This window comes from Gadus chalcogrammus, chromosome 2 (assembly GCF_026213295.1).
Source record: "Gadus chalcogrammus isolate NIFS_2021 chromosome 2, NIFS_Gcha_1.0, whole genome shotgun sequence".
NCBI classification, from domain to species: Eukaryota; Metazoa; Chordata; class Actinopteri; order Gadiformes; family Gadidae; genus Gadus; species Gadus chalcogrammus.
In genome coordinates, this window is record NC_079413.1 from 13,944,046 (window position 1) to 13,967,125 (window position 23,080).

General features: G+C 46.3%; 1 protein-coding gene across 1 annotated transcript in view; it reads left to right on the forward strand.

Annotated features, from left to right (window-relative positions):
- Positions 1-1,508: 1,508 nt before the first annotated feature.
- rapgefl1 (Rap guanine nucleotide exchange factor (GEF)-like 1) overlaps positions 1,509-23,080 on the forward strand; it is a 32,047-nt gene continuing 10,475 nt past the window's right edge. Inside the window, exons 1-4 of the mRNA XM_056582093.1 lie at positions 1,509-2,948; positions 3,741-4,063; positions 20,880-20,958; positions 23,029-23,080. The exon at positions 23,029-23,080 is cut by the window's right edge and continues 114 nt beyond it. Coding sequence (XP_056438068.1) covers positions 2,755-2,948; positions 3,741-4,063; positions 20,880-20,958; positions 23,029-23,080 — 648 coding nt within the window. The 5' untranslated portion in view covers positions 1,509-2,754. The remainder of the gene's footprint in view (positions 2,949-3,740; positions 4,064-20,879; positions 20,959-23,028) is intronic.

A 23,080-nucleotide genomic window follows, 5' to 3' on the forward strand; every position in this document is an offset into this window, starting at 1 on the left:
CCTCTCTTCTCCCCTCCTTTTCTCCCCTCACTTTTTAAAGGGCTACCCCTCCGCAAGTCCTCTGGTACCTGACTCTGTCAAGGGTTTAGACTGTTATGAGCCCAGGTGCACCCTGGGTAACCGGACACCATGGAGGCAAGGTTGAGGTGATACACAAGGTATCTCGTTAGCCAAGAAATGAACTATGGGGGGCAGTGTGGGGTTACTGCAGCATGTGTCCGATGGCACCTTGTCAGGGAGCTGCTGGGGGCCTGGGGTGGTGGGTTGTTGGGTGAGGGGGGGCTCAGTGGTGGGAGTCAGATCATAGGGTTGCTTTTAGCGTCTCTTCAATTCCCACATCAACAATCAGTACTTTGTTTTATTGTGACAATACCTGACAGGGCCATCTACTGTTGATTATGATTGTGTATTGTGTGTGTGTGTGTGTGTGTGTGTGTGTGTGTGTGTGTGTGTGTGTGTGTGTATGTGTGCGCGCGTGTTGGCGTTAATTTGTGCCAGCGGATCGTTTCATCTAAGACATGACTAGCCTGTAATCTAATCTTATCGCTGGCACCACACAACGGCTGTGTTTACTCAGTGGTTGGAGGGGGGGGGTGTCTACAAATCATTCTTTGTTGGTAGTAATTTGCGCAGTTTACACTCCAATTTACGCAATTTACACTCCAAACTGAAATTAAATCGAACTCTCCATGTAAATAAAATACACTTTTCTGAGTTTGTAAAGAAAGACCCCAAGACCTCAGATTAAAGAACCGAAATAATGAAGCCCTTAGGGAAGAAATTATTTCAAGTTGTACGAGAAGCGGCTATAAACTGACCAATCAAGGACCCTTTATGCAAAGTGAAGGTCAATTTACAAAATACTGCTGCATTTCCGTGTTCTAGAGCCTTCCTTATTGCCACAGAGCAGCACATGACAGACGTTTACTAATTAAGATTTACTTGACGTTGTATGGGCACACTGCAGCCATTTTGGGCCTGCGTGTATCACCCGTGTGAGTCTCATATGGATATAATGCAGTAACGTGGGTCTATGTGCGTCGGCAGCAGCCATGCAAATGCAGCATATTTGAGGGAGGGAGGAGGCGAGATGGAGCAGCGGTGTTGGGCGACGGCACGTTCACACATGCACGCACGCGTACGCACGCTAGCACTCAAAAACGCACGCACGCGCACACACATGCACACACAAATACAAACACATGCAAAAACGCGCTCTGAGCCGAGCGGTGTGTATGTGTGTGTGTGTGTGTGTGTGTGTGTGTGTGTGTGTGTGTGTGTGTGTGTGTGTGTGTGTGTGTGTGTGTGTGTGTGTGTGTGTGTGTGTGTGTGTGTGAGTGTGTACACGTGTGTGCGTGTAGCAGATCCACTGCGCGTGAGAGGGAGCGTGCATGCATTCGAGTGTGTATTACGAGTCACTTCGCTTCTCGTTCCACTAATTTACCAGAAGAGGAGGCAGGAGAGCGAGAAGAGAGAGAAAGAGGGTGAGAGGAGGAACAGAGCTCTACATCAGAGAGAGAGAGAGAGAGAGAGAGAGAGAGAGAGAGAGAGAGAGAGAGAGAGAGAGAGAGAGAGAGAGAGAGAGCGAGAGAGCGAGAGAGAGCGCGAAACAGAGAGAGTTACATGGGAGAGCAAGAGAGACTGCAGCTTGGTTTCTGATTCGTGCGAACACGCTGCGCAGACATAACAGAGGAGCGTTACACACTAGCTGAACAGAGAAGACAAGCGGGGAACACCGAGCCGTGACTGCTGGCTCCAACGCCGCGACACCATCTCAACGGAGACACCTAGCCTACTTTTTTTTTGTTGATCCTCCTTACTGGTCCATATTTTTTTTTGTGATCGTATTCCCAGTGCGCTGTGATCGTGGAGAGACGGAAGGAAATTCGGTACGTCCTCAACTCGGGACACCCGCACTGTTTTCAGCACTGCACTGCATTGCACTGCACTGCACTCAACAACCGCGCCGTTGGGGCGGTTTGAGCCCTAGCCGGGCTTGTGGAGCAGGGGGGATCCGTGCAGCAGCGCGTGTAGTTGTTGCTGCAGGCCGTGTAGTAGTTGCCCCCCGTCTGGCTCTGAGGTACACCGGAATGACGTCCGCCGGAGAGCAGGGCGGATAGACTGGTTTTTCGGTGACGCGGGGATCATAATCTGCCTTGGAGGCTACCTGGACGTGTCCGCCGAAGCAGCGTGAGAGAGAGAGAGAGAGAGAGAGAGAGAGAGAGAGAGAGAGAGAGAGAGAGAGAGAGAGAGAGAGAGAGAGAGAGAGAGAGAGAGAGAGAGAGAGAGAGAGAGAGAGAGAGAGAGAGAGAGAGAGAGAAAGTGTGTGTGTGTGTGTGTGTGTGTGTGTGTGTGTGTGTGTGTGTGTGTGTGTGTGTGTGTGTGTGTGTGTGTGAGAGAGGGGGAGAGAGTGCGAGGGACTCCTACACGTTTCATCCAACCGCATTCTCTCGTCTGTTCAACCTCGGGTTTTTTTTTCTGCAAATGGGTTAGAATCCCTCTTATTTTCTCTGTCTTCTTAAAATCGACCCAATCCGACGCTATGAACGGAAGAGGCAGCTGATCGGGTCTGTACCTTCCGAACGTTTATTTTTGTTAGAATGTAGCAACCATCCAGGGGGTCCGATCTATCGTAGGGTTTATATATGTGATCACCACCTGTCTTTGGAAGTTTGGACTCCTCCACATCACCATCGTCACCAGCAGCATCCTACATCTGATCGAGTCGATTTGCATTCACGCACTACTCCAACCATGCCGGCGGGTATGAAGCCGCTGGAGAAGTTCTTGAAAAAGCAGACCACCGCTCTGACGCGGGCCGGGGGCTTCGGCGGGGCGGACAAGGCCAGCGGTACCGGGGGATCCCGGAGGAGGGCCAGCCTGTCCCGGGTGGTACCGTTCTTTAGGGAGACTTCACCGGAGAGCGGACAGGCGCGGGAGGTTTTCAGGTGAGAAGGCGGACGGTGTTTATGCGTGTCAGCATCATGTAACAGTAGCAGCAGTGTTTAGGGGAAACCAGGGCAAGACATCCCTGTACTTCTCCAACGACTCCAATGGAATGCTAGTAGGCTTGTTGATTAAGGGGACTATATATACCTTGAGCACTGTTGTGTGTCTTTAATGGCCGTTACTGTTAGAAGGGGGACACATTCAGATGGGATGACTATCTCTGCTGAGCCCAAAACAAAACCAAAGCTTAATTGTCTGATGATTATTTTTATTTTTTTTGGTCTGTAATGTCTCATTCAATGTTGAGCCAATCTGTTGTGTGGTTATGTTTGTTTATGTAAAAGCCTACATTTCGACTTCCGTAGTCTACTGAATGACTTCAGTTCTTGCAGGCCTACTGAATATTATAACTTACTATAAGAAGATACATTTATTATTATTGTTATGGTTTAATAATGTTCAAATTGCAAAATTGAGCTCCCTTAATAAACCCTACAATGTAGTAAAAGTGAAATACAATAATAACATAATAAAAGTATAACAATTGTTACTATCACAAATATTAATTTAAACAGACTTGAATGTGTTTGTCAACCTACCAAAAGGGTTGTCAGTGTGAGATCTACTCTGAACCTAGTCCTACAGACTAGAACGCCCTAAATATAAGAACTGAATATAGCCTGGTTAGTGTGAGACCTGTAACCCCTCCCATCCAGAGTTCAACTGTCAGACCCCGCAGGTCGTTGGCTCTCTCTCTCTCAGTGTGTAATCCTGTGACGCTTCACCCCCAGCCCGGACACAGAGGAGCCCCCCTGCTGGCCCCTGGCCACAGGGGCCACCCTTGCTATGGCCCCTGGCTCTGGAGGGCCCGGGTTCGGTGGTTCCAGCGCTGGTGGATGTGGAGGTGGAGGCGGGGACGTACGCAGCCCGTCGCTCTCCAGTGACGAGCAGAGCTCCGAGGCCAGCCTGGTCACTGACGCCTCAAGCGGAGGAGGAGGGAGTGGGGGAGGAGGAGGAGTTGGGAGTGGGAGTCCTCTGAGCGCCGAGACCCCCGATAACCTGACCCTCACCCTGCTGGACAGCGTGGCGGGAAAACGTTACGGGCACTGTACAGGTGAGGGATTACACGCACGCACGCACGCACGCACGCACGCACGCACGCACGCACGCACGCACGCACGCACGCACGCACGCACGCACGCACGCACGCACGCACGCACGCACGCACACACACACACACACACACACACACACACACACACACACACACGCACATGCAAACACCCCCCCCCCCCCCCCCCCCCCCCCCCACACACACACACTCACACTGTTGTTAATGCAGTGGTTGAAATCCTCCTATCCGCTAATCCCCTGTATTTATAAGCAGGTCATTCGTAAAATGTTAATGGGGTAATTTAAAGGAGATTTTCTCAAAAGAAAACAAAATATATCAAGACAAATTGCTAAATCATGTTCTTTCTATCACTCTTCTGTCATGTAATAAAGGGCATATTTGTAAGAGAACGAGGGAAGAAAGCAAAAAGACAGTTGTACAGAGGATATGATGGTTGGAAAATCTCAGTGGATTATAACACTCAGGTTAATTAGTTGTTAATTACAATGCATTGGTTACGGAGTATTCTCTTCACCAAAAAACATGTCCATATGTATATTAATTTCACATTCATTCTATAGTCACCATAACACAGGCTGTTCCTTCAGCGTGCGTGTGTGTGAGTGTGTATGTATGTGTGTGTGTTCTGCCGGCCTGTATGCAGTGGTTACATAACTACCGCCTTCTTAGAGAAAAACCAGTGTGCCCTGAAGAAAGGGTGTTATGCGTGTGTGTGTGGTGCGTGTTCATGCCTCTTAGCTCCTCAACTATTACAGGACATAACATCCACCTTCTATAACGATGCTGTTGTTGTGTTTATGTATGCACATATTTCTGTGTGTTTATGCTCTGCCTTACTGTGGGTGTGACGTGGGTTAGTGTGGGTGTGTGTGTGGGTGCGTGTGTGTGCGGGGGCGTCTCTGCTACTGTCAGTTTCTACATATTTTGTATATGTATGTTTTTGCACATTCCTACATGCTTGGATATATTTAGTTTGATTGAATATTTGTTGGAAAGGCACTGTGTTTGTGTATGCATGAGTGTGTGTGTGTGTGTGTCTGCGTACGTGTGCATGTCTGCATTTGCAGGTGTGTGGGGGCGAGAATGTGTCTGTGTGTGTGTGCGTGCATGTGTCTGTGTATGCATGTGCGTGGCTTTGTGTGTGTGTGTGTGTGTGTGTTTGTGCGCGCAACAGAACGTGCACTTGTTGCACCCTAGACACCCACACAACCATCTCTCCTGCAGCAGCGAGGAAGGCAGTGTTTTAAGACCAACCATTCTGTTACATAACACACCCGTCTTCAACACAACACAAGTCCTTCGCTCCCCTTTTTAAAATGCCAGCGAGTTAAGCTTTAAGACAAACCATCACATGCAGATGGAAGCGGATGTGTTTTCCTCTGGTCTAGAGCTATCAGTAAGTCCACAGTCAACTAGGTTGAGCTTGTAGGAACCAAATTCCTGTGTGGTATACCATAGACGTCAACACATTCGGTCCAAATGGTAGATATTCGAAACCCTGCATGGACAGTGAACTATTACATTCCAGTGGATCAAGTTTGTGAAGAAACGATGCGCCTAAAGCCTGACATGTGACACTCAAAGACGGAGAAAACAAAGACGCTATTTTGAGAAAACGATCCTCCTGCTAATCATGATAATTAAGTTAATTATGGGATTCATCTGGATGAAGAGATAATGGATGGACAGAGGTCGAGAACGAGAGTAACCTATAGACACAATGGCGTCACGCATCCATGCATGCATGCACGCATGCACACACGCACGCAAACAAACACACACCCTCCATTAATTACTAATGAAGTCCTCCTCCAACTACTTCCTGACTTAAATGTTGCTTGCTGGTCATGGCCATGAATAATACAGGAAGCCACTGTAATTTGTAATGGCGTGTGCGCAGTGATAATTTGTGTATAATTTGGGACTGGGGTGATGACCATTGCCAATTTAGGAATGATAACAAATTAGAGGCTGAGGATCAATATATATCATTGGTTTGCTATTGACCATCCAGTCATTTAGCTGATACTTTTATGCATAGCCACTTTGCATTCAGATCCATGTCATTATGGAGCAGGTCGGGGGTGGACATCCTTTTCATGGATACCGGCAGGTTAGGAGCTGGACATCTGGGATAGAAGTCCGTACTTTTGGGCTGGCAGTCCAAAATTATATATAGTATTCAATATATATATATATATATATATAGTCTTCGAAGTAGAATCGTTAACAAAAACATAAAAACACACACCCATACACACACACACACACACACACACACGCACGCACGCACGCACGCACGCACGCACGCACGCACGCATACACACACACACACCGACACACCGACACACCGACACACCGACACACCCACACACACACACACACACACACACACACACACACACACACACAGAGTGATTATTCCCGCCTTTTGTCTTGCGCGTGCGTCCGACGGCCTCTCTGTGCTAGCACTACTTGTTACCAGGGAGTACAGGCTGTTCAGGACGCCGCCCTGTGCGTGAGCGAGGACGTGCTAGCTGGGTTTGCGGGTTTACAGGTTTTTGCCTCATGGACTCATCATGGCGCGGCGGCGTGATCTGGGCTGATATGTCCCAGAGGAGGACCACAGCGCTCTGGTGTCTGTCCTCAGGCACCGCGCGGGCCGGTCCCTCTCTGGCATGATAATATACAATGTGTTGTTTACCGTGCAGATGCAGTGGCAGAAGGGCACGGTGTGACGCTCTGTTGGCTTGTTATCCCTCTCTCTCTCTGGTCCAGTCCCTGGGACGCTCTCTCGTCTCTCGTCCCATTGTCTCTCGCTCTCTCTCTCTCCCTCTCGTTCTCAGTCTTTCTCTCTCTCTGTCTCTTGATCTTGTTTTATCTCTTTCTCTGTATTCATCCCAGTGTCTCCATCCCAGTGTCTCCATCTCTTTCTATTTCTCTCTCTCTCTCTGTCTCTCTCTCTCTCTCTCTCTCTCTCTCTCTCTCTCTCTCTCTCTCTCTCTCTCTCTCTCTCTCTCTCTCTCTTTCTCTTTCCCTCTCTCTCCTGCGTCACCTTCTGTCTCTCTCTTACCTTTAAATCTGCATTATTCTAAAAAGAAATCCATGCCAGGCACTTGGAGGCGTCTGTAAGAAAGGCACAGTTTGAAGGTTATTAACAGCATTGTGTTTCACCGAGGCCCCTTAGAAGACTCTGCTAAACATTACAAGTAGGCTCTGGGAGCCGAGAGACTATAAAGCGCAAGCCGGCACAGAGATTGATGTGAGCATGAAACCTCTCTATGATAACCTCAAAATCACCCCAATATCTCAATGCGCTAGAAGTCTCTTCTTTGAATAATTGATTTGTTAAGCATCTGGGTCAAGCAGAGGCGCACTGTGCTAAAAAGGAGTGTTCACATCTAGTTCTGGCCCTGCCCACGTGCTGTGGAGCAATCCCCCCGCCCTCAAACCAAACAGGTTGAGAGAGCAGGCTGCTACTGTTGTGCTGTCTGGCTTTCAGACTTTGACCGCTGGAACTATTATGTACAAATACACTGTTGGGGTGGGGTGGGGGGAGGGGAGGGGGGGGTTGAGCGGTTAGAGGGGGGGTCAAATGTGACTCGTGGCCTGTAATACCCAGGAGTCCCGCCCGTCCCTAGCCCTCTCTGTAATAGACTTATCAACGCAGCAGACATACTGTGAGAAAAGCAGCCACGGAGCCAGCTGGGAGCCAGGGGTGCGTGCACACTGACCAGCACATTGTCACGGCCCAAAGGTCTCCTGCCGTCGGGCTTGGTTGGGTTCTGGAGAGGGAGGGAGGGAGGGAGGGAGGGAGGGAGGGAGGGAGAGAGAGAGAGAGAGAGAGAGAGAGATATTTGTTTGCTTAATGCCAAACCTCACATGTTAGATATCCCCATAAATTACATATCTATAATCCCAAATAAGTCAAAGACGAGTTCAAACCGCTTGAGTCTGGTGATGTTAAAAACGTGTCTCCTTGAGCACCATGCCACCTGCACGTGTTAATCAGTTGGTTAGCAGGCGGTAAGCAGGCAATGGAGCAGCGAGCCAACAGTAATGCAGCATTCCAGGGTTGGCCTGTGTCCAGGCGGATCATCCCTCCCTCATTCCCAGGCTCACCATGTAAAACAACATGCATTTCACTTAAATATTGACAGCGTTATCACCTTCAATTGCAAATTCTCGTCAATGGTATTTTACAGGATGGCTATTCATTTTTTTATTCAAATTGTTAAGCGCTGTGATGTGATATCTCATTTAATATAATTTCGTTAGGCTGCTCTTGGCCCAGCCTTATAAAATACAATTGTATCTTCGAGAAATTGCTTTAGGGGTACATTTGTTGGGCTCAAACCGGTGATGGTTTGATTAGATAGTGAATGATATCCATGCATCCACATGCCAGCTGTCAGAGCTGAGAGGAAGAGTCTCTACCCTGATAAAACGTTCAATAAGAAGTGCTCATAGAGGGTTTTATAAGGGCATATTTCCTCTTTGACTGCCCTCACGATACATCAGTCACACGGATGGCCCATCGATCTGCCCTTAAATAAACTGGCTGGCTCAGTATTAGTGACAGGGGATAGGAATCAATGGACTACAAACATGGAGTATTTTATATATTGTCTACAGGTTAAACTGAATGAGGATAGACAAGTCATACCTATGATAATATAATATAATATAATATAATGTAATGTAATGTAATATAATATAATATAATACAGTACTTGGTAAATGAAAATAACACATAATGCTTGTTACCTATCTTTTCATCCTCGCAAAGCAGCAGTCGTTTATATGGAAATTGGTCCAAACGGCAGTTTGACATGTTACCAAAACCAACAAACACTACAGCAGCTTATGCAACATGAAATGGCCACTGGCTGTTATATTTCAGTATGTCTTAGTAGGCGCCTGAATGAGGCAGGTTATTTAGACTGGTCTGTTGTCGTTGTCTTTTCTCTAACTTTTGCCTGTTGTCTTCTATCTCCAAACGTCAACCATTCTTAGGAGTTCCCGTGAGGATGCATTCAACCGAGGCAACAGAGGCTGTTGTTGGTCTCTCTCTCTCTCTCTCTCTCTCTCTCTCTCTCTCTCTCTCTCTCTCTCTCTCTCTGACCTTTGATCTTTTGCCCTCTCGTGAATTCTAATTGCACCGCCTCAGGCTTGGTCTGGTGAAGTTGTTTTCCTACCTGTTTAAAATCTAAGCCCCGACATTAAATTGATTTTGACAAGCTAAGTGTCTGGATTATAATGTTCAAATCCATCTGGCCTGTCTGATGGATTCGGGTATGGTATGTACACCAGCCGTTAATATATATCTGCTTCTGGTTAGGTATGCTCACTCGACTTTGATATATATCTGTCTTCTAGTTAGGTATGTTCACTAGACTTCTATATCTGTCTTCTTGTAATGTATGTTCACCAGACTTCGATATATATCTGTCTTCTCGTTAGGTGTGTTCGCTAGACTTTGTTATATATCTGTCTGTTTGTTAGGTACTTTAACTAGACTTTGATATCGATCAGTTTTTGTCCGTCTTACCTAGTATTTACGTGTAGCTAGCTTATACTCATGTTTGTGTATTGGTTGTATTCTATGTTCATGGGGCCACCTTACACATCTGTACATCTTATACCTCATTAAATACAATTAAATGGGAAAATGTTTGATAGCATGGTTTATGATACATAAAGACTACTATTGGTTGATAAGAAATGCTCAGTAGAGACTGCTTAGCTGCAGTTATATCATCCAGAGAGACCCAGAGAGAAACAAAAGTAAATGCTCAAATGCTCCTATTGAGCTATTCATTCAAATTAATGTTATTACGTTGAGGTTTCTACCTCTGTGCTCATTTAAATCAGCTCATTTTACTATCAGTTTACGCAAAGGAAAATTAGCTTTGGGGAATTAGCATGATGGCACTCTGAATTTCACTGAGTTGGTATTTAAAAAGTTTGTAAGAAGTGTCCTCTGACTTTTTATACCGACATCCCCACTCATGATGCCTCATCATCTGCATCCTATCACTTTGACACATTCCCTCTATAACTAGGAAGCCCACGCCTTTACATGGGTGCTTTTATTCTGAAAGGGTTTTTCAACAATCTGGTTTCTTCTACCTACGTGTGTCCTCCAAATAGACTTAACACTAGGAAAATATTGAATAAAGGCAGTAAGGCTGCCTTCATCCTTTATCTGTGTGTCCATCAAAACAAACTCCTAGTTTCCTTAATCTTTCTATTGGCTTGGCTGGTTTTAGGATTACTGACAGCAGGGTGAGACAAGTTCAGATATACTTATTTTCCTGGGACAATTTTTTTTATTACTTTGTGACTTGAGAGGCCCTTACCAACACTAATTTCTCTCATGTTTCTCTGACATTATTTAGTGTTTTTTGCGTGTTTTCAACCTGACAGCGCTTTCTTTTTGCTATGGCCTTCACAGACTGTCTCTGTGTGCACTGGTTTGAATAAGCTATCGAAGCCATTGAAGCAGGAGCTACAGTCGGCAACGTTTAGCATTATGTCTTTGATGTCATTATCCCATAAACACATCAAATCAGATCAAAGCCTAGAATCTGTCTCAAGGCAACGATAGTATGCCTAAGGAAGTGTAGTTTTTTTGTGATTGTTTTATCAGATTGTCAATGTAGATATCTTGAAGAAACTTGAAGAAGTCATTTATTTAATATAAGTTTGCGGTGTCAGCTGCCTGTCAGACTCCCTTGATTTTTGATATTTTCAGACGACAACCAAATGAAAGCCATACTCGGTAGGTCTCTGTTAAGTCAATTGAAAATCAAAACAAGTTTTACATGTTCTTTTAAAACAGCTTTGTTAAGGTTGTTGTACAGTTGGCATTCTTTAAGTGCTCATTGCTCAGCCCAGCCCAACAAAAATAACACTTAGCCAAGAGAATGTTTAGCTCATGGATTACTTTCTGTATGGAGGCGTGTAAACCTGCTTACACTTTTTGATTGACTCTACCAATCCGAGCAGGGCATTTCAACTTTTTTTTTTGTCATCGTTCCCATAGTCTTCCAATTACTGAGCTAGGTTAGTAGGCGGCAAACAGTATACTCAAGATGTACTCCTTGTCAGTCCAGACAAACCTGCTCATCTTAAGGACACACACACACACACACACACACACACACACACACACACACACACACACACACACACACACACACACACACACACACACACACACACACACACACACACACACACACACACACACACACACACACACACACACACACACACACACACACACACACACACACACTGAGAGATAGTCTTGGAATGCCCCAGAAGGTACTCACACACACACATTGCCTTCTCCTCTCTCCCTCTGAACAGATTTTTTGTGTGTATGTGTTTGTCTTAGTTTGTGTGTGTGTCGGCGTGTCCATGTTTCACTAGACAGTGATTCAGCGCTCACAGAAATAGGATACGAGTTTTCATTAAAAGGCTTGAATCTACTTGTTTCCGAGGATATTGCCCTTAAAAAAGAAAGGAAAGCACCCTACTGTTCTATTTCCTCTAAACACAAGTGTCAGATTTCCAAATTCCAACTGTCTACTTTAATTTTCTCTCCAGATTGTTCATGGCGTGAAATATGACTGCGCCCTGTTGGTTCAAACACAGGTTCTATGCACATTGATTCCTTGCAGAAACACGCCTGTTTTCAGACACACGCCTGTTTCAGACACACACAGTACAAAATAACATGGTCAACTGAAAACACAAATTCCCTGGTACAAATAAACAAGGTAAAAGGAAGTGTATTGACACTATCCGTTCAATCTTAGAACCGATCTCTTTTTGTTTGTTCCGGGAAAATATAAATATTCTCCTATTGCCATATCAGTTTCTTCTGTGAATTAATAACAGCGCATTGTTACCCTTGCAGAGGGGGTTCATGCAATCTAAATAACGACAACGCTGTCAGAAATCCAATGATGCTTTCTGTACTAAATCCCACCAACCTAACCTGGTCATCCTGAGGAAATCACATATGATGAGGAGTTGTGTGCGTGTGTGTGTGTGTGTGTGTGTGTGTGTGTGTGTGTTTGGGGGGGGATTAAGTATATCTAGGTTAGCACCTCAATCCTCTCTTGTTTCACCCCCCCCCCCCCCCACAAACACACAGTCACACGCACGTTTTCTCACACATTCACACATATCGGGAGGCGTTTGACATGATGAGATGGTTCTGTATTTGTGTCTGTTTACGTTGGTCTGTGTGTTTGTGTCTATGTATGAATATATGTGTGTGTGTTCCTGGGTTTGTGTGTGTGTTGGTCTTTGTATGTGTGTGTATGTATGTATGCCTCGGTTTGTGCATGTATGTTTCAATCTGTGTGCGTGTGTGTGTGTGCCTGCAGCTGTATGCATGTATGTGTATATCTGTGTGTGGGTGTACATGACTGCATCTGTGTGTGCGTGTGTATTTCCATCTGCGTGTGTGTGTGTGTGTGTATGTGTGCTGTGGGGGGGTCGGGTGCATGATTGGACACGGTGGCTGTGGACTATATAGAGGAATGCGCTGGTTGAATGCACATCCCTGTTTTCCCCACATATGTGATGATTCCACCACACCCAGAGCCCGCTGGCATCCTCACCAGCACCCCCACCCGCCTCTCCATAACATAACTCATCGTTCCGTCTTATTTCCCCAAAACAAGCAGAATGTTTGGGCAGGTGGGGTAGTGTTGATCTGGTTGCTGCTAGTTACCAGCACATACCACCAGGAAGTGTTTTTTCACGCCAGTGGGAAGGATCGTATCTCGACGGAACTCCCCCCGCAATGCACTGCCCGCTGCTCATTTGTACCTGTTAAAAAAGACACAGTCGTATCCTTTCTCTTCTATTTATATATGCTAAATCACTGTGACCATTAACCCCAGCCATTGCAACCCAAACGTCTGTGTGCATTTGTGTGTGTGTATGTGTGTGCGTGTGTGTGTATGTGCGGGCTTGTGTGTGTGCAGTCAGCCAGACAGACTTCCTGTCTGCTTACTCATTATATGCCGCAGCGACCGTAAGATATCATTGTTGAGCCATGCATCGCTGCTATATAATCTCTGTGAGCGTGTGTGTTTTAGTTGTCCTCCCCTGGGCCCAGACGTCTGTCTTAAATCATCACACTGTTCATGCCATCGGTGGCGTCCGGTTGGCCACCCATTATATTATCATGCCTTCACATGGTGTCTCTGTCTCTGTCTCTGTCTCTCTCTCTGTCTCTCTCTCTGTCTGTCTCTCTCTCTCTCTCTCTCTCTCTCTCTCTCTCTCTCTCTCTCTCTCTCTCTCTATGACTCTCTCCTTTGCTCTCCCTATGTCTTTAAGTCTCTCTGGCTTTCTCTTTTCATTTTTCTTAAGCTCTCTCTCTCTGTCTGTCGCTGTGTGTGTGTGTGTGTGTGTGTGTGTGTGTGTGTGTGCGTGTGCGCGCGCGTGTGTGTGTACACACTTGCTGACGTGTTAAAGGTGTGGAACATATCATTCCTGAGATTGTAAAAGAGAACAAGGAGCAGCCAAAGTGAACCTGTAACGTAATACACACGCACGCATGCATGCAACCCCACACATCCACACACACACACACACACACACACACACACACACACACACACACACACACACACACACACACACACACACACACACACACACACACACACACACACACACACACACACACACACACACGCGCCCCCCAACACACACACACAAACAGACATGCTGCGACAGGACGCACATACTAAGTGGTGAGGCACTGTTCAACTGAAATGCCAACCAAAGGAAAACATCTATTGAATACTGGGCAGTCGAGATATATGGCTGTGCGTTCTGAGCATGTTGGGCAACGGTTTTCTGTTTATGAGTATGCAAACCTGTTTGTGTTTCTGCGTGACGCAAGCGTATGTCCCTGAGAACATTTTGATGCGTCTGTTTTAAAGGGAGGATGTAGAGCAACATGTGAGGAAAAGCCGTGGAATGTAATTTAAATATTGTAAAAATATATATATTTAAATACGTGGAATATATTTTGCGGTGTGTTCACAAAATCGTATCAAACATTTGTAACTTTTTAGAATATTGCAAATTTAAAATGGTTGTGTTGAATTTATATTAGACTTCTTGTCCTTATCTTGAGGCTGAATTGCTTGTTGACCTTCAGAAAATGTATTTGTGTTTTCTTGTCTTTCCAACGTGCTGGTGAAATAGCACCATTTTCCGGATGGATAATCCCTCATTGCTTAGCACTCACGGGGATCTGAGCGTGCTCGCTGTTTGGATATTATTTATATTTCTTTATTTCTTGTGCTGCTTCTGGGGCACCACTGAGACGGGCCCAACAACACCCACGCAGACTAGTGGTTTCTAGTCAACACATGGTGGGTTTTTACATGGAAATGTTAGAAGTTACACTGAATGACTGCTTCTCTTTAGGAATTAGACAGCTGTTCAAAGGATCACATGATGGTAAAGAGTCGTGTGAATGTGTATTTATGTTTCTATGTGTGCAGTTGTGCACCAGTTGAAAAAAATGCTCTCCACTGGTCCTACTGTACTTGAGGGGAGACCAATGGGGAGCAGTGGGAAGATAAATTCATGGAACTGCGTTTAATGGACACATCAAGTCACATGAATATTAATAATAATAGGTCAACCTTTCAGTCGTCCGATCACGTGGCCCCTGTGTGTTTTGTGTGTTATGATGTGTGGTTTGGAATCCACCCATTCCTCTTTTTCTACTTACTGAACGAAAATATGAGGAATTATACATTCAAAGAAATGGGAGGAAGTAAGAGAGAGAGAGAGAGAGAGAGAGGGAGAAAATAGTTTTTTGTGTGGGAAGTAGTTTCATGAAGAAAAGCTAACATAATGTGGGAGCCACCCACTACGTAGTTGTTTTGTATTTACACGTGTGTGTGAACGCATGTGAGGCTCTCGTGATGTGTACCTCTGCGTGGATGTGCATATGGTGCTTGTTCACACACGTGTGTGCGTGTAGTGTGGTTTGTGGTTCTGTGTTTGTGTGTGTGTGTGTGTGTGTGTGTGTGTGTGTGTGTGTGTGTTAAAAAAGCCTCTTCAACATCTGTTCACATGGCAACCAGCACTCTACCAGACATTAGGAAAGACAGAGTGGGAGGAAAAGAGAGAGAGAGAGAGAGAGAGAGAGAGAGAGAGAGAGAGAGAGAGAGAGAGAGAGAGAGAGAGAGAGAGAGAGAGAGAGAGAGAGAGAGAGAGAGAGAGAGAGAGAGAGAGAGAGAGGGGTAAGGACAGGACAGGAAAGTTATGAGAGAGAGAGGAGGAGGGGCAAGAGGAAGGTGGCGGACAGGAATAGAAGTAATAGATTAAAACAACTTGTATGAAAAAGAGGATCTTATATTGCAAGAGCACATTTAGCTAGCAGGAGAGAGAAACACACGTTCATAGCACATGCATTCAACGTCAGAGGACTTACTTGACTCACTATTGCCTGTTCACTCATACAATGAGGAACTGCGTTCAGGCATTACTAATGGGATGTATTTCCAAGTAAAACAGGATATTAGGGTGGGACAAAACTTAGAACGGATGTGATCTCTTTATTTAGGAAGGATGGTGGTTGACTCCCTGCCCAAGGTATCCAGGTTTGACTGCCAATGTCCTCGGCCTGTATAATCAAGCTAACCAAAGAAAAAGCTGACTAACCTCCTCTCTGTTCCTTGTTGGACCTGTTTCTGTATTCGCTGGAAGTGTCCCCTGAATGATTGGATGTAATAGTAGTGGTCTTGCTTTTGAAAACAGAGCTCATGTTGATTTGCTCTGCCATATGTGTCAGGACCCCCGCCTGCTCAGAGAGATTTCCAGGAGACCTGGCCCCGGGATGGGCCAATCACAAACCTTTATCGTGAATGAGGAGGTTTTAATAAGATGACTGTGTGATAGGAGTGCCGTATGTGAGAGCCGTTGAGGCACTTTCATAAACAGCCAAGATGGCTGCCGCTGATGTGTCACATGATTCTTTGCTCTGAAAAATGTTCCAGAGAGGTTCCAGACTAATACGCATTTGTAAATTGGTCTGGTGATAGAGGGTCTGTTATTGGATGGTTTCCCTTTTAAGTAGATCAAATCCTAAACAGTTTTTATTTGTTTGACTTTTCTGCCCATCCACTCACCCAGAGGTGCTTTAGCATTGATCTGAATTTAGTGTTAGAAAAGTAAATCAATACCTAGCCTGTTGAATTCTGTCCTTATTATGAGTGCAAACGGTTTATTTTTCATATCTTATCATACTCCCAATAATCCAATCAAAAATTGTAACCAAAAATGCCAAAAATTAAGAAACAGGCACTGGAATTGATGGCTCACTGCCTCGCTTTCTAGCTTGATGCTAACTGGCTAGCTTTATAACAAGCCGGCCAGCTAGCATCCCCAGCTATGCACAAGCCTCTGACCATATGTACGCTGGTAGCATGTACCTTGAGGTCACACCCTCCCGTCTGCTGTAGCGCTGGGATAAAGTAGCTGGGTCATGTTCGGTAATTCAGGGAATTGGTGCGGTCTGCTGATGAGAGGCAGGAGACGCAGAATGAGGTTTATATCTTCCTGAAGAGAGGTGGAGAGACGGCAGTGTTTTCCTGTCAAACCACTCTGAGCTGGTGGGGGGGGGTATTCCTCTGGGGTCCCTATTCCATCTGAACTGATATCCTCTTCCCTCCATCTCTCTACTTTATTCGACATGGTCTCATGCTTATTTGCTTCAACCTTATCCTCGACTTTGTTGAGAGACTGTTCTTGTGGTAGATCGTGCATTGCCTGCTCTTGGCTAATGTTGTGTGAAGGAGTTTTGTCTCTGCCTCTGTGACATCTGCTCTTTCTTTAATTTTACCTGCTTACCACGCTTCTCTCCTCGTCTCTCTTCTCTCTCTTCTCTCTCCTGTCTCCCTCTCTGTTTCTCTCTCTCTCTCTCTCTCTCTCTCTCTCTCTCTCTCTCTCTCTCTCTCTCTCTCTCTCTCTCTCTCTCTCTCTCTCTCTCTCTCTCTCTCTCTCTCTCTCTCTCTCTCCCCCGTCTTGCCTTGGAGGGGGATGGAGTGGCTTCCAGTAGCTTCTCTCTCCTCTTCTTTTCCCTCTTCTCTGTTCTTCTCCTCCTCCCACGTTCACACTCTTCCTCTCCCTCTCTCCCTCCCTCCCTCCTCTCTCTCTCTCACCCACTCTCAGGCTGTGTGTTCGCTCCCCAGCTTCCCGTTCTCTCGTCAAATCCTCGCACACTTGACACTTTCCTTCGCTCCCTGCTCTGTTTTGCTGTTCCGCCTCCGATTGGACGTCTTTATGTTTGCCTGTTTGCATGAATCTTGAATTTATAAGCGCTGCGTGATCTTATTGTGCACACACTTTGGTGTATAGTACTCACTTTACAGCCCACCACACATTTGGGTTCTGTGTGAAATTAAATTATTTACTGTTACTGCTTCAATAATTACGATGCACTGTCCTTTCTACTTTTTTCATCTCTCGTTTCTTCTTTCATTCATACTTTCCTTCTTTCTCTTTTTGTATATTTGCACTTCCTGGCATGGCCACACACACACACACACACACACACACACACACACACACACACACACACACACACACACACACACACACACGCACACACACACACACACACACACACACACACGCACGCACGCACGCACGCACGCACGCACGCACGCACGCACGCACGCACGCACGCACGCACGCACGCACGCACGCACGCACGCACGCACGCACGCACGCACGCACGCACGCACGCACGCACGCACGCACGCACGCACGCACGCACGCACGCACGCACGCACGCACGCACGCACGCACGCACGCACGCACGCACGCACGCAACCACGCACGCACGCAACCACGCACGCACGCACGCACGCACGCACGCACGCACGCACGCACGCACGCACGCACGCACGCACGCACGCACGCACGCACACACGCACGCACACACAACATGGTGTATCCATGGTAACTGCCTGCAGAGAGGTGGGCCCTAATATGACACGCCCACTGCAGTATGTGTTTATTCCTCCCACCCTTCTCTCTCTCTTTCTCTCTCTTTCACCCCTCCTCTCCCTCTCTCTTACATGTTCTGACCACTGCCGCTGCTCTCAGAATAGTTATATATTCAAGTGAGTGTGTGTGTGTGTGTGTGTGTGTGTGTGTGTGTGTGTGTGTGTGTGTGTGTGTGTGTGTGTGTGTGTGTGTGTATGTGTGTGTGTGCGCCATGTGTGCATGATGTGGTCTACGTGCTGTGTCAGCAACTCGGATGACCTTATCCTCTTACTGCAAGAGGTGATATCCATTTATTAGGATTTTCGTCCCTCCTCCCTTCTTCTCTTTTCTTCTCATGTGCTCTATCTTTCTCCTATATTCTCTCCTGTCCCTTCAGCTCCTTTCCCCCATCTCATCAATAGGTCCGGTGTGAAAATATAACTTCACTTCACAAAAACGTCCCCAGACTGCAGCAGCATATAAGCCAAGATGAGGCCAGAGAGGTTGTGTTAGCCTGTGTGAATTTGGTTCACTTTATTTAGGGACCCCCTTTCTAGAACTGGATCTAGACATTTCTAGATCTTCCTACTGAGATGGTCAGTTGGCCCTGACCATTTAGTGGGTTGACTTGTTATCATATATGTTGTGATGGACAGAGACAGTTTTCTTGGGGTTACTTCCTATGGGTTCTGGAGTGGTTTATTCAACATGGCTTTCATTAAAGAGCAGGAATACTCTGTGTAGAGTGTGTCTCTGATGCTCTTGGTTTAAACCGTCACTCCTTTCAGATGAAGGGCGCAGGCAGTCATGAAGATGGTGAAAGGGATCTGGGTCTTAAATCACAGTTCTTTCCCATACATGTAGGCCCTTTATTAGGTGCAGAGGTGTGGAATGGAGAATACAGTGGAACAAACACCAGTCTATATCAGTCATTTAGGCACGCCAAGTCAAGGCCTTTTTGTTTTTTTATTATCTAGCTGCAGCCTTCAAACACAAACACTCTACACAGGGAGGAAATTACATTAAAGGAAACTGTTAATAGGACAATCAAAAAACATTGCACTGCCGGATGTATGTTCACCTGTGTTGCATGTTGTCAGAGTTCCCCAGGGTCTGTCCCTCGTACCCAGTTCTTTATACCCGACATCATAGCCACTTGTCTATCACATTGTCAGGAGAGAACTAGCTTTTGGCAGTGGATTTGGAGTTAAGGTTTCTGGACTGCTGCCCTGGCAGTCCTCATAGCATTTTTCAGTCCTTTATTCCATAAAGTGCTAGTTATGAGGATGAAGCTGTATTCTACCACTTTTTATGCAGTAATCAATTTAATCTTTGCTTATCTCAGTTGTTTGTTGGCTGTGTTTGTGTGGGTTTGTGTATTAGTGTGAGTGTTTAAAAATGCACGCAAAGCTATGCGTCACTCAAAATAACGCTAGGTCACATTTTTCTCTCTGGTTGTTTTCAGTCGTCAAGTCTCTTACTCGGCTTCCTGGGTTTTTTGTTTAGCTCTCGAAATTTGAAGGCTTTGCTTTGTTTGTTTTTAGCGTTGGCACTAGTTGTGTAGCCTGCAGCCTTTAATGAGCAGAGTCATTATGTGAAGGGGAGCCGTGGTCAACATTCTCTCCACAGGCCGTCTTGTGCTATGCCAAGCTACCCCAGTAAAACATCAGTACATAAAGAGGGTTTATTCTGATGAATTTGTTAGTGGTTTTATTTTCAAGAAGCCGTTTGAATGTTAATTTACAGATTTTTTATGTAATTGAATGTATTCATGTTGAATGTACAATCGGAAATACTTATATTCCTTATATTACACACATATACACACACACACACACAAACACAAAAAAACACGCAGAAACGCAAACACAGAAACACATCACTTTTGGAGTTGTAAGTGAGGTGGATATAAATATAAAGATTTTGTTGCTGTGAAATCACCACCTGGTCGAGTTGTGTGTGTGTGTGTGTGTCTGTGTGTGTTACTTAGCGAAAAGCTGCACTTCATGTTAATTTCCTTGGTGATCAGAGTAGGACCTGGTACCCAACTATTGATTGATAGGTTTGGTTTTACCTATTCTTCTCAACAGCAAGCCACAGTCTATACTTGTCATTTACCCAGTACAAAAGCTAGTTGTGCCTAGTGGCAAAAACAGGAATTAGACTTGTTGCCATAACATCATGGCATGAAGGAGTTGGAAATCCGTGTTTGAAATACTTTTTAAATAAGTGATGTAGCGGAGATTAATGCAAAGCATCTGAACATAAAGCAGTTAACAGCCAACCCTCTTTGGTTCACTCTCTCTCTCTCTCTCTGATCTCTGATCTCTCTGTCTCTCTGATGTCTGATCTCTCTCTCTCTTTCTCTCTCTCTCTCTCTCTCTCTCTCTCTCTCTCTCTCTCTCTCTCTCTCTCTCTCTCTCTCTCTCTCTCTCTCTCTCTCTCTCTCTCTCTCTCTCTCTCACTCTTTCTCTCTCTCTCTCTTTGATGTCTCTCTCTCACAGTTTTCTATATATTTTCTAATCAGCCTTTAAGAAGAAGTTCTGAGCATTATCTGTTTTGCATTGAACAAATGGAAGATTCTGATAGACATGATTAAGATGTTGTTTGCACAAGTCAACTGGGAATTGTGGCTAACGGAATGGCGAATCGCATGTCTCAAGGTGATTCTGCTGGGCTTTACATTGATAAATGAAACTACTAAACACTCTAAATATGTCCTCTGTCTCTCTCCCTCTCTTCTCTGCAGAGATCCTGTTGGATGACTTCATGTTGACCCATCCCATCTTCCTCACAGCCGACCGGCTCCAGCAAGTCCTACTACAGCAGTATCCTTCCAATGCTCCCACACACACACACTCACTCACACTCACACACACACTCACTCACACTCACTCACTCACACACACACACACACACACACACACACACACACACACACACACACACACACACACACACACACACACACACACACACCCATGTAATAATCTTGATGATAGAGCATACAATATGATGCACAACACAAACGCCTACTTATGAATTCCTCCCACTACCAAGGCAAATCCGCACACACACGTGCATACACACGCACACACCGTCTGTGATAATGTTTATCCACATCGCACCTCGCCAACACCAACCCATGTCAGCACGCACGCGGCCTCAGAGCGCGGCGGCGAGCACGCTTCCACGGACGCGCTCAGGCATGCGGGAGGTGGGCGGGCGGAGTCCACGTCCCAGCGCACAGCAACACAGCCAGCATAACATGACCCCTGACCCCCACAAGCTCTCCTCCCTCTGCCGTCACGAAGGAGCGGGGAGGGAAGGATGGCAGGGCAAGAGTGTCCACAGCCTGCAGAAATAGAAGAGAGAGAGAGAGGGAGGGAGAGAGAAAGAGAGAGAGAGAGAAGGAGAGGGAGAGAGGGAGGGGGAGGGAGAGAGAGGTGGGGTGTGGGGGGTGGTTGAGTAAGTGGTGTAAGAGAGAGAGAGAGAGAGAGTGGGAGGGGGAGGGAGAGGGAGAGGGAGAGAGAGGTGGGTGGGGGGTGATAGAGTAAGTGGTGTGAGAGAGAGAGAGAGAATGCCCCACACACTTTGCAAGATGGACAGATTTCCTCTGAGTGAGAGCGGGGGTGAGGGAGAGTGACAATGAGAGAGAAGGAGAGGGTGTGAGAGAGAGGATGTGAGTGAGAGTGAGTGGGTGGGTTGGAGGGAGAGAGGGAGAGAAAGAGTAGGAGATGAAAGAATGTGGAAAAGTAGACAAGTGAAGAGGTTGAGGCACTGACTTAGGACGGTGAGAGAGGAGAAGGAGAGAGGAGAGGAGCGAAGGCATCCCTGTTTCCATGTCTTCTACCATTTCTTTTCCATCTCCTTAATTCTCTAGAATAAGAAGGAGAAAGGCTATTGTGCTTTGGATTTGAAGACATTTTTAAGAGAAACATGCGACCAGAACTAATGGTTGAGGAGAAAGAGAGTGACAGAGAGAGAGGGGGAGGAGACATAGAGAGACATAGAGAGAGAGAGGAGGGTAGCGTGTGGGCGAAGGGCGTGTCCGTGCACTAGCCTCACCACAGATAGACTGTTATTATGGGCTAAAAGCTGCCTTTACATCTATCCTGCAGCTGTGTGCTGTGGTGAGTGTGTGTTTATCCCTCAGTCGCTTTGTCTGTCTGTCTGTCTGTCTGTCTGTCTCTGTATCGGTCTGACTGCAAATGTGACCTTGTGTGTGTGTGTGTGTGTTTGTTTCTTCCCGTCTTCTCCGTCTGTCTCCATGTCGGTTTGTTGCCCAAGGTGTTTTTGTTAACCTGCTGTGTGTGTGGCGCAGAGTTCCTCCCCATTTAGTCATTCAGAAACCAGCCCACCCCCCCTCCATCTAAAACATGTTTAGTACACCCTGGCCTCCATGTGCACTGAGGTCAGGTTCCCACTCTTATTATAAGTGGATCCCAGGTGTGGTTCCATCTTGAAGTTAGATTTGAGAGACAACCGCAGACTAAGGTAACGGTTTGGGGACTCTAGGGTTGCTGGTTCTATTGCTGCCATTCTTGAGAGAGGCGTTTGACCCCTGACCCCATTTGCCTTTTGTGTAGGAATGTTATCAGCTAACATGTCACATCAGATGACATGTCATCGCTGACCGAGATGCGGCACGTTGCGAAATGCCCTAGGTATTTGTGGTGGGTAGTAGAATTGCGACACTTTGCGCAGAGACCAACCAAAACCAAGTGTGCAACGCCGTGACACCAATGAGCAATGCAGGGAATTTAACTCGCATTGCTAGTATTGCTGTGCACCGGGGTACATCTGAGCATGCCTGGTGGTTATCAGGTGAACGGACCTCCACTCGAGTCACATGACCACTGCCCAAGTGTGGCTCCTTAACCCTTGACCTCTTCCAGATTCTCCCTGGAGACGGAGGGCAGGATGGGGGAGGGGGAGGGGTGGCCGGGC